This window comes from Xenopus laevis, chromosome 1L, assembly GCF_017654675.1.
Source record: "Xenopus laevis strain J_2021 chromosome 1L, Xenopus_laevis_v10.1, whole genome shotgun sequence".
NCBI classification, from domain to species: Eukaryota; Metazoa; Chordata; class Amphibia; order Anura; family Pipidae; genus Xenopus; species Xenopus laevis.
In genome coordinates, this window is record NC_054371.1 from 118,648,755 (window position 1) to 118,661,060 (window position 12,306).

General features: G+C 39.1%; 1 protein-coding gene across 1 annotated transcript; it reads left to right on the forward strand.

The window, feature by feature from the left end:
* Positions 1-5,602: 5,602 nt before the first annotated feature.
* Positions 5,603-9,266, forward strand: LOC108713390 (mitochondrial import receptor subunit TOM5 homolog). The gene is made up of 2 exons (XM_018256493.2): positions 5,603-5,839; positions 8,870-9,266. Exons 1-2 carry the CDS (start codon positions 5,719-5,721, stop codon positions 8,902-8,904), a joined length of 156 nt encoding a protein of 51 aa, XP_018111982.1. The 5' UTR covers positions 5,603-5,718; the 3' UTR covers positions 8,905-9,266.
* The last annotated feature ends 3,040 nt before the right edge of the window (positions 9,267-12,306 follow it).

Here is a 12,306-nt window from a genome sequence, read left to right on the forward strand (position 1 = left end):
CTCCAGGTGTTTTCAAACTAATGTTGGGTTTATTTTATTTGTTTTAGAAGACTTAAAGGTATGATGATCCAGATTATGAAAATACCCGTCATTTGGAAAACCCCAGGCTCTGGGTAATTGATCCTATACCTGTAATAAACCTATAGTATCAAGATGTTTTCTTTGTGTCAATACAAGACAGAAATGTATGATTTTTTTTAGTTTTTTTTATTGTTCTCAACTGGAATCAGGAGCCTTTTTCCACTATGTTAGTAGATTTCAGCAGAGGTTTTATGCACTCTCCCCACTCTCTTCCCACAGTCACTGTGCTGGATAACAGGCTGGATTTCAGTTAAATCCGTACAGGTAAACATATGTACTAGGCATTATAATGAATGAATTCATTCATTCATTGACAGCATCACAATATAATAATTGAAGTTATGTCATTGATTTTCAAGGGTTTGCCATGGGGCTGTCAACTTGGACTTGAAACAAACAACCTTGGGATGGTCATAAGGAGTGGAAACTTTACACTTCAGAGGATGGAGCACAGAAATAGGAAGCTTGACGCAAGGTCAAATAAGAGCAACCAAGGTCGGTTTCTAATTGCCTGTAGCATATTTTAGTGGCCCCCAGAGACTATACAGTGTATCCACCGGTAAATCACATATTCTGCTGCCAGAGGTCATATTTAATCTAAAATTATTAAGGTTTAATTATACCCTTTAAATTGTAAGAGAAATACATTCCTGAGCAAGGATTGTTGTATAAATGTAAATTTCATCATCATTGAAAGGCCAGTAGTAGAATAGAATTTTGGTGATCTTTCGGAAATCAATTATTTAATTGCTCAAAAATATTATATACCACACCCTGAAAAGTCTCACAAACAAGGGGACACTGGAAGGGTCAGGAGAGACAAGGTCTAATGATCATCTTAAAGGACCAGTAACATAAAAATAACAAAATAATTAGTTAATATTCCACGAAAAAAAAACACCAACACACATTAAACTTTAAAATTGGAAAGTCTTTATTTAGAAATAACTTACCAAATCTTTGCTTGCACTCCTCTTCCGAAAAGGCGATCAGGTGATCCATCGTGTAGTGCACGATTCCTCCTTCCTACCTTCCTTATAGGAGATAGCCAGAGAAGAGTAATCGAGCGCCGCATGATGGATCGTCGCCCTGTCGCCTTTTCTAAAGAGGAGCGCAAGCGGAGTTTCGGTAAGTTATTTCTAAATAAAGACTTTGCGATTTCAAAGTTTAATATATTTTTTGTTTTTTTGTAGTCTATAAACAATTTTTTTTAAAAAAAATTTTGTTACTGGTCCTTTAATAAACATTCTCCATGCACTGTTTTTATTGCTCCCATCTGGAATTTCAGCAGCTATCTGGTCGCTAGGGTTTAACCCAGTATCCAGGTTGTGGTTTGATTGAATGTCTGGAAGATGAATGGAAAAGTCCCTGATTAGAAACATAAATAATAAATAGTAACAGTAACAATACAATTGTAGCCCCAGAGAGAAATCATTCTTTGGCTGCCTGGGTCATTGACTCCCCTTTTGAGGAGGAAAATTATTTTTATTGCTAAGAGTAGGCCATGTTAAATTAAAGGTTAAACTAAATGTTAAACTAAAACTACCCCTTTAAGAGTTTTTATGCACCTCGTAAAGCTTTCATTACAAAATAATTAGTGGCTAATGCCAAACCTATGGGGCTCTCATAGTATATTATCTTAGATATATATCATGCTTTTTCAGCACTTGGTGCTAAATGTTAAAATATAATCAGCATAATGTGACTGCTGGATACCTTGCTATATTTCCTTATTTTTCCAAGAATTTGCAGATGCTAGACATTTGCTGCTCTGGTCTTTACAATCCCAAAACAACCAGATGGGTTGTGCAAAAGATGCAGATTGGAATGTACAGTCGAATGCCAATTTCACGTTTCTGAGAGGACCAGGAAAAAACTGTGTAAAATCCAGGAAAATATTAAATCAGGGAAATATTTCAAAGCAAATTATTCTTCAAGTACTCATAGGACACAGGAGTCAGTTTAACTTTAAAATACAATATAGTTTAATAATATATAATACTGACAAGGATTGAGCATTGTGGCATTAATGTTACACTATGGGGATGGGGCGGGGACAAGTGCAAGACTCAACCTAAAGCAATAAGCAATTTGTGCATGACTGTATGAAAGTTAGAATTAGTTTTGACTATTTGCACACCCAGTATCAGGACAAAATATGCATCTGGTTACTAGTTCAAACCTCTTAATTTAACTAATAACATTCACAGATTACTGAGACCCATTTTTGGGAACATCGGGACAAAGGTTTTTGTAAAATCCGGTAAAATATATAAAATCAGGGAAAAGCACCTGTGAAATGCATTATAAATTGGTAGGACCACAAAAAACTTAAATTCAGGGTATGTAAAATTGAAGTTTCACAGTCATTAAATTGCCACATTATAAAATGGAATTGTTTCTACATTGCTACAAGATATCTGAAACGTTAGCATGCCATTATGTAAGCTGGCAAAAGATCAATTTCTTGCAATTTTATTTAAACCATAAAACCCAGGAGGGGCTTAAAGAAAACGTGGATAATGCTGATATGTCGATTCATTCCTTAGAGAATTTAAAGCAAAAGCTTGATGTTCAGCAACTGCTTTTACATAAATGTAAGCAAATTGTATAGGGTAATGAAATATATTGCTCAAACATTAATATGACAAGATATAGACAGAACCACATCAATAATCTACTTCTCTGAATCCTAGAACAGTTATTATGGCAAATGTAAAGTAAAGCAACTGGGAAGACACAAACAATCCAAGTACCAAAGGGATGTGCATCTCTAAGTATTGATTTACTTGACAGCATAAAAGGGACTGCACTATAGAAGGAAAACAAATAATTGAACATAAAAGAAAATATCTGCATCTTCCTTGGTCTTTTTTTACTTGTTTTTTTATGTCTAAAAGTACATTTTCCCACATGACAAGTTTAACTATCCCACGTGAATTCAACAAACCATGAGAAATTTTACAGAAAACTCTTTGTTACATCAATATAATGCCTTCTCATTTTGAAAGTAATGCATTATTTATTTCTTAGACTTTAGTGTTAATGCAAATTCTTACTAAGCTCCCAACTTAATCAGTGGTGATTATTGGAAGGAGAAGTAAAATTACTGGGGGAGCCAATCGTTAGGCATCCCCAAGTGATTATAATCTCTTAACTGATACAACATTTTTGTTGAAAACTGCATTGGCCCAGGGTACTTCCGTAGGAATACATTATCTTCTCCTTAGATCATCTGTTCGTCCCTGGGCCTGGTGCACATGTACAGTAGAGTGAAATGTCACCCTTTTGTCAGCTTTGTTTAGCTTTTCACTCTACTCACATGTGCACCCTAACCAGAATGTAGAAGAAGATCCAGAAGAAGAAGAAGATGGCAGTTTTGCACTCCTGCAGTTTTACCCCACACTAGTATACTTTTCAGCAAAGGGGAGCACCGGTCTGGGATTTAGAATATACAGTAGAACCCACATTTTACATTTTTCAGGAGACCAAAAAAAATATATATTTATTAAGTCCATTGGCCAGTTTGATCTGTTCAAAGTTGAATGTCTGGGAATCCTTTAAGAAATCTGTAAGATTTCAAATAGTAGTTATGCTGCAATAAGCTTATTTACTATCATTTCTACCGGGTATTATGTATTCTGCTGCAAATCAGAAGCAGTCGTGCTAAAAAGCTCTCCAATATCATCAGTTTGGGTGCTTAGCTTCATCAAAGTGATTCCTGCTCCTGACTTTTTATGTGCAATTGAAGCATGCCACTGTGGGAACCCTGAAGCTACTGCCACCTTCGAGGGTGTCGACCAATAATTTTACTTGGAAAACCTTAAAAATAATTTTATTGATCTGAATACTGTTTGTCAGGGAACCGACTGAGATTCTGGCAAGAAAATTGAGCCACTATAAATATACAAACAAAAACCAAAGTGTCCCCTGCATGTCAAGATCATCCCCTGAAGTGGTCACTATGCCACTGGCCACCACTGCAAATTTAAAACAATAATAAAATAAAACCCAGACAGATGCTCAAATATACACAAATCTGGGGTCACAAAACAGGTAGGCTTCATATGTCTAACCCTCCCTCTCTGGGTGGCCAATATAAATTTTAAAAAAACTTGTCCTTGTGTGTATATCATGAGCAAACTTACTCCCTCATCAATAATCATTCCCTAGTCTTCTGGTATTGGTAAACAATACCTCCCAACATTTTGGAAATAAAAGAGGCCGTGAGTAGCGTGGTTAATTTGTGGCCACACTCCCTAATTAATTACCCCGATGTGAGTGTAAATTCGTTCAAAATAAAGTTTGTCTGCAGGTTAGTGTTCATTAAAGAACATATATTACCAAAACAAAGACAACCAAAGCCAACTGGGCCAGGTAAGAAGCCTTAAGGACCCTGTTGACTTTAAGCTAACCAGTTCAGACGTACTGCAAATGGTTAAAAATAAAATGTAACTTTTAATCTAGGTTAATAAAACACATACACGCACCTCCAACAAACTGAATAACACACAACTTCATAGTAGAAGTAATGAAGTCCGGGACATTGTCCCTAAAAAACATCTTAAAAACCAGGCTATAGGTGGAGCGGTGAGCTAACAACGCCTTCAACACTGCATATAACAGTGTGCCTGCTGCAGTTAGTTATAAGTATGGATGCCAGTAACAGTCCCAGAACCCTCCCTTCCAATTGTTCCCCAGATAAGTTTTCCTACCTAACTACATTGGGAACAAATGGGAGCTTATCGCCCACCGTCCACCTATGCCACCAGCCCGACGCGTTTCGCCGTTTGCGCGGCTTCTTCAGGGGCATAATTACCATGTTTATTTTACAAAATTTCACAGGTTATATAAGTTTGAACATATTTCTGTGGTTTTATCAGTTATTACAGTTTTGCTAATGAAGGCGAATTGCCGTTTAAGCTGTGAGTCTAACATTTCCCAAGGGACCTGTTATCTTATATTGTTACAATTACTTATTTGCATAGATTGCTTATCTAGATACATTTGAATTGTTACAAATATATCTTATCTTCTGTTGTGGCTGTTCTGGGCTCTCTGCCAAAAGCTAATTAAGTTAGAAAGGTTGTTTTTTTTCTTGACTGTTCAGTGCAGAGAAAACTGGACTTTCCAGTACAAATGAGGGACTGCAGGTGGAGCTGTGAAAATTGGGACTGTCCCCCTAAAAACGGGACATCTGGGAAGTGACTCGACTGTCCCTTCCATTCCACTGCAAACTTTATGCATGCAAAACCCAAAAACATGTTTAGGATGTAATTGTAAACATCATCACGCTTCATGCTGGCAAAAAAAGTTTGCAACAATGTTTTGTAGTGACATTTTATCTCTTCCCATTCTTGGTAAACTTGTTTCAAGCCAATACTCATAATAATGGATCAGAAAGTCTTAATTTGTATGTACATAATGATATCGTGAAAATAAACGACTGCAGAACATTGACCCTCGGCGGTGCCCGTATGACGCGCGTTTCATGCGCCTGTACGATTCGTCATTTTCCGGCATTTCCACTAATGACCTCCAGATAGCGCGACCTCTACTTCCGGGGATGCGCATGTTGTAGCCAGCCCTTCAACTTTCCTGTACCTGCATCTGATCAGCACAAGAATCCATCGCAAGATGTTCCGCCTGGAAGGACTTGGCCCGAAGTGTGACCCAGAGGAGCTGCGGAAAAAGATGCGGCAAGACGTGCTGACCTCAGTTCGTAATTTTCTGATATACGTGGCCCTCCTGAAAATCAGTGAGTGAGGGGCGCGGGCAGTAAGAGTGTTGAAATGTTCCACATATTTGATTGAAAGAAAATACACGGATCCAATGTTTCACGCAGCATTTGTTGCAGGCTTGCAGCTGTATGAGAGCGGCTTTGCACAAGAGACTTCCCATTGAGGGACCGCTTATGTTATGTGTATAGCATTACCAGGGCCGGGCCAAGGTTTTGTGGCACCCTAGGCAAGGGCTTTAATCAGTGCCTCTCCACCCGGTATTGCATTACCATTTCCCACCTTACCATTCATATTGCCCCCTGTACCTGTACCAGCAGTCATTGTGTTGCCCCATGTACCTGTGCCAATGGCAGTCAATCCCTCAGATTGCTCCCAAGCCCCCAATCTGTACCTATGCAGGCAGCAGCCAAAAAAAGCCATTATATTGCCCCCATTTTGTACGTGTGCCAGCAGGAGCGAAAAATCCATTATATTGCCCCAAACATCTGTGTACCTGTGCGAGCAGCAGCCAATCCCTCATATTGTCCCATCTGTACCTGTGCCAGCAGCAGCCAAAAATCCATCATATTGCCCCATATCATCTGTTTACCAGTGCAAGCAGATGCCAAGATATTGCCCACAAATATGTACCAGTGCCAAGAGGGAGGTGGGAAGTGCTTCTGCTTCAGTACGAATCACAATTGCAAAACTATTAAAGGTCAAGCAAATCAAGGTTTAAAGGGATACTGTCATGGGAAAAAACATTTTTTTTTCAAAATGAATCGGTTAATAGTGCTGCTCCAGCAGAATTTTGCGCTGATATCCATTTCTCAAAAGAGCAAACAAATTTTTTTATATTCAATTTTGAAATCTGACATGATGCTAGACATATTGTCAATTTCCCAGCTGCCCCAAGTCATGTGACTTGTGCTCTGATAAACTTCAATCACTCTTTACTGCTGTACTGCAAGTTAGAGTGATATCACCCCCCTCCCTTTTCCCCCCCCAGCAGCCAAACAAAAGAACAATGGGAAGGTAACCAGATAACAGCTCCCTAACACAAGATAACAGCTGCCTGGTAGATCTAAGAACAACACTCAAAAGTAAAAACCCATGTCCCACTGTGACACATTCAGTTAGATAGAGAAGGAAAAACAGCAGCCTGCCAGAAAGCATTTCTCTCCTAAAGTGCAGGCACAAGTCACATGACCAGGGGCAGCTGGGAAATTGACAAAATGTCTAGCCCCATGTCAGATTTCAAAATTGAATATAAAAAAAATCTGTTTGCTCTTTTGAGAAATGGATTTCAGTGCAGAATTATTCTGGAGTAGCACGATTAACTGATGCGTTTTGAAAAAAAAGATGTTTTCTGATGACAGGATCCCTTTAAGATATAAGAAATAAAATCCCCCTAAAAGTGCGCCCCCCCATGATTGCGCCCTAGGACGGTGCCTACTCTGTCTACCTCTAGTTCCGACCCTGAGCATTACATTTAGGTATTGTTTTCTTCAGTTATATTGCTTCAAGAGACAGCCAACTGATCCTTAAGGGCCCTTGTCATAAATATTGTACTTCTTAGAAGGGGTACAAAAAGCACTGTTAAATGTAGACACATATTTGCTCTGCATATGCAAAACTGTCTTTAATTAACATAATTGGTCTAAAAAATTGTGTGTGTATGTGTATATATATATATATATATATATATATATATATATATATATATATATATATATATATATATATATATATATATATATATATATATATATATATATATATATATAGGTAATGCAAGGATCAGCACACTCGTTTGTAGAAAAGCAAAGTGTATTTTATTTCAACACAGCATTGTGTTGAAATAAAATACACTTTGCTTTTCTACAAACGAGTGTGCTGATCCTTGCATTACCTGTATCATTAATTTGATCCTGCACCTCAAACTCATACAAGTATCGAGTGCTGATACCCACAGGACGCATATATATATATATATATATATATATATATATATATATATATATATATATATATATATATATATATATATATATATATATATATGAGGCTTTGACAAGAGGTCCTCTGCACTCAACCCATTATCAATACATTTAAGACAGAGACATTTTGTGCATACTGCTACTGAAAACGCCTTACCCTTTAAACAAAACAGGGACTGTTTGTCCATATATTGCAATATATTTAAGCTGGCCAACTACGTCAAAGTCATCCCATATCTGGCCAGTCCTATGCTCAATTTGCATCTGATTCATTAAGATTTAATTTGCTTCATTATACATTTTACAAAGGGACTAAGTTTTACCTGCAACTTACTAGCTGCTTTCAAAGAAAAACTACCAAACTTGGCTGCCCTTTTATTAGACACTAGTGGGATCACCTGACTATAGCTGGGAAGGATGGGAGCTAAAACATGGAGCTGGTCACTGCTCCTGTATAAACTATAAGAAACATATATAAATATATTTATATGTTACAGAAAGCACCGAATTACACGAATGTCCATTTTAATCAAATTAAGTTTTTAAAAAAAAATTTCTGTAAAGTTGATCCCAACTAAGATTTAATTAATTCTTATTCAAGGAAAAACAACCCTATTGGGCTTATTTAATGGTTAGTTTAGTTGACCAAGTATGGTGATCCAAATTCTGAAAACACCACTCATCCGAAAAACACCAGGTACCGAGCATTCTGAATTACAGGTTTCATACCTGTACTTGTCCATTAGTCAAACTCCGCTTTGTAACTTGAAGGATAAAGAAAAACATTTAATTGCATCAATTCTAAAATTCAGGTTTAGTCTAGTAATGACAGTCAACATGTAGTATGCATAGGGCAGTTCTATGCTTTGCCTCATGGGTCTGCTGAATGAAACTAATGCTGATGATTACCAACACATACTTCTGTGTCTGTCTAAGCTGATTGGTTCCAATGGTTAAGCTTGAACCCCATCAGTATATGTGACTTTCGTCCTTAACATTTTAAGATAACCTGAGATTACATATCTGTGGATGAACTGATTTTCATTTTTTTTAAATCCATATCTACAGCTCCATTTGTCTTGAAGAAACTGGACAGTATATGAAAAACTGAACCTGAAGTATTGCACAGAAGAAGCTTATTGAAGAGGGGGACCTGACTGGACACTTATTTTCTATAATTTATGGCGTGAAAATCATGATGAGGATTGTGCCTTGTTTTCAGTTACCTTTTGTTGTTAAAAGTGGAAAGTGATATACACATAATGAACAATATATATTTCACATCGATTTTTCTTTAGAGCAGTAGATTGACTGAGGCTATCCCAGCTTTTGTTTTGCCTGTGACTATGTTGAAAATTTACATTTTTGTTTTCTGTATGTTACTGGTTATTGTGATGCCTTTTTAAAGAAAAAAAAAACCCTACCTCCACATGAGCTGTTGTATAAAATAAACACTTTTTCCACAGATCTGATCAGTGTCATGAATGTGTGAACTATTTGTGAATGTCAAAGGGAACTAAAGCATGTTATAAAGTAATGACTGTAATTAGAAGCCTCCTGCATAGGGAACCCTTCCAGCATTTACTATTTACTTTGCTGTCCTCTGCAGAGACAGAGCAATGTTACAAAGCTCACACACTGTTATGACCACTTCTGTCCCTCGTTCTAGTACAGGGGTCCTCAAACTTTTTAAGCAGAGGGCCAGTTCACGGTTCCTCAGACTGTTGGGGGGCCGGACTATAGTTTAAAAAAAAAAAATGAACAATCAGCGCCCCCCCCCCGTTCTGTAGGACCATTTACCACCTAATCACTTACAGTTTTTTTTAATAAAGAAACCTTACAACACATTAATGAATTAAACTTTTCTTTTATATAAATATGTAATGTTAACAAACAAAAATAAAGTACACTAAAAAAATATCATAAAAACCAAAACAGTAGGATAATTTTATCCGGTTAAACAAAGTGCAAATACTAGAATATCCACAACATTTTACTTTTAACACAACTACTAAGAGAAAAGTGCAATCCATCAATTATCCATGCAAGCAGCAGCCAAGATATTCTGCCTGTGCCAACAGCACACAAAATCTGTGCCAGCCAGCAGCACCTAAAATATTGCCCCCAATATGTACCTGTGCCAGCCAGCAGCACCTAAAATATTGCCCCCAATATGTACCTGTGCCAGCCAGCAGCACCCAAAATATTGCCCCCAATATGTACCTGTGCCAGCCAGCAGCACCCAAAATATTTCCCCCCCCAAATCTGCACCTGTTGTGCCAAAAAAATTCATTGCCCCCAGCCCCCCCAAATCTGTACCTGTTGTGCCAAAAAAATTCATTGCCCCCAGCCCCCCCAAATCTGTACCTGTTGTGCCAAAAAAATTCATTGCCCCCAGCCCCCCCCCCCCAAATCTGTACCTGTTGTGACAAAAAAAAATGCATTTCCACCCCCCAGCCCCCCCCCAAGTCTGTACCTGTTGTTGTGTGTCCAATATCAGCAGCAGTTCAGTCGCCACTCACCAGGCACAGGCAGCCACCCACAGTTTGTCAGGAGCCAGGAGGAGGAGACTTGTTGTCAGATGAGTCAGAGGCGCCTCATGCAAGAACGCCGGCCGCACCCATACGACGCGCCAGGGCCCAGGCCACACTACACAGGCGCACAGGTCCCTGCTGACGTCACCGTGCACGCCGGCGCGCCTCTCTTTATGCCGGCGCATCATTGGATGGATGCGCAAGTCGCTGGGCCGGTTTGCTGCTGCCCTGCTGCCTCTAGTCTAGACGGATCCAGCCAGCAGGACAAGTAGAGACTGCCTGGCTGGGTCTCGGAAGTCGGAAGCAGAGCGGAACTCTGCAGGGGGCCTGGGGCAGCCGCACAAAGTTTAAAATTTAAAGAAAAAGAAAAAAAAAATTTCCTTTTGTATATTGCGCCCCCCTATGACTGCGCCCTAGGCGGGCTTTCTATATTTTTTTTAAAAAAAATATGGGGCAATTGCCAGCGTGGGCCGGGTAAATGACATTGGAGGGCCGTATCCGGCCCGCGGGCCGTAGTTTGAGGACCCCTGTTCTAGTATGTTTCGCAATGTACATCACTGTGCTGCCGTGGACATTTACAGCAGCTACCAAAGCTACCCACATGGTCCCAGCTGCTGTATAAATTGGTGACATTATCAATTCACAGTCTTATTTTCCTTATTTCTTTACAGTTGTAAAACACCATAAGCTCAGTTTACTTTATGAGGCCAGTAACCCTTCCATAAAAATGTTAATGTGTTGTCCTAAAATATATTTTCTACATGTTTTAATGCCAGAATACTGTTCTATGTTGAGGTCAAGGCAGGATTTGGATTCAGCTGCATCCAAGTGCCTGGACAAACTGAATCCTTAAAATCATGTAACTTTCATCACACAAACAACAAGTTGAATTTTTTTTCAGGGCACAGTTCTTTTTAACCCTCTTTTGTCCTACTTTGCATATGCATATTAGGGTTCAGATTTAGCCAAATCCTTCATGAAATAGTGTATTTGGTACATCCCTACTTAATACTGATCATCCTAGTGTTGCCACCTGGCCGGTATTTTACCGGCCTAGCCGGTAAAACACCAGAAAAGGCCGGTATTACAAATTTACCGGCAATGTAGCTGCCGGTAAATTTGTAATGCATCAAATAAATGCCCGTGGCCTGCACCCAGCCCAGTAAAAACTTACCTTTTTGCTGCTGGCTTGAGTCTAAATGTGCAATGTGGCTCCGCCCCCTTTGACATCACGACTGGCCCAGCCAATCGCGCACCATGGATCCACCCCCTTAATTGTCGCGATCTGCCCCTTTGCAGCCAGGGCCCGCTCTTTTATTCCCGCCCCCTCCACCAGCCGGTAGAGATTTTTTTAAAAGGTGGCAACCCTAATCATCACACACACTTCATTACTTTAAAGATTGCTCCGCTCCATATAATTATTAATAAATCGCATAATAGTTAAGTTTTTAGCTCAGTATTTTAAGCTGGAAGCAGATGATAGGGGTCATTGAATATGATCTTAGACCCAAGTTACATAGAGCATTTAAGGTTCCAAAAAACATTTCTTAATGCTTGTTCTAAACATATTTGGGTCTAGCTATTTACTGCATTGGATATCCAGCACTAGGTGCAGAGTGCGGTGCTAGCGAGTGAAAGCAGCACTCTCCTTGGCAGGCTAAAAGTACAAGGCTCCTACTCTCGATTTGTGTGTCTAAATGAAGCACAAGAGGGGATGCTTTTGTGCAATCTCCCAACTGACCTTCATAAATACAGTGCTGCTGAAAGCAGGCAGCAATGCGTTCATGTGGGGAAAAAGCTTTATCCCTGAGGCTCTCTAATGTGCTTGTAAAGAGCTACCATGTTACCTCACAAGCACCTAACAAGATGATGGCTATAAAGCACCACTCTAACAGAACCTGATAAGCTGCACACACAAACTATAACTGACAATAATGGAACAAAAAAAAACGTTATTGATTAATTATTGTA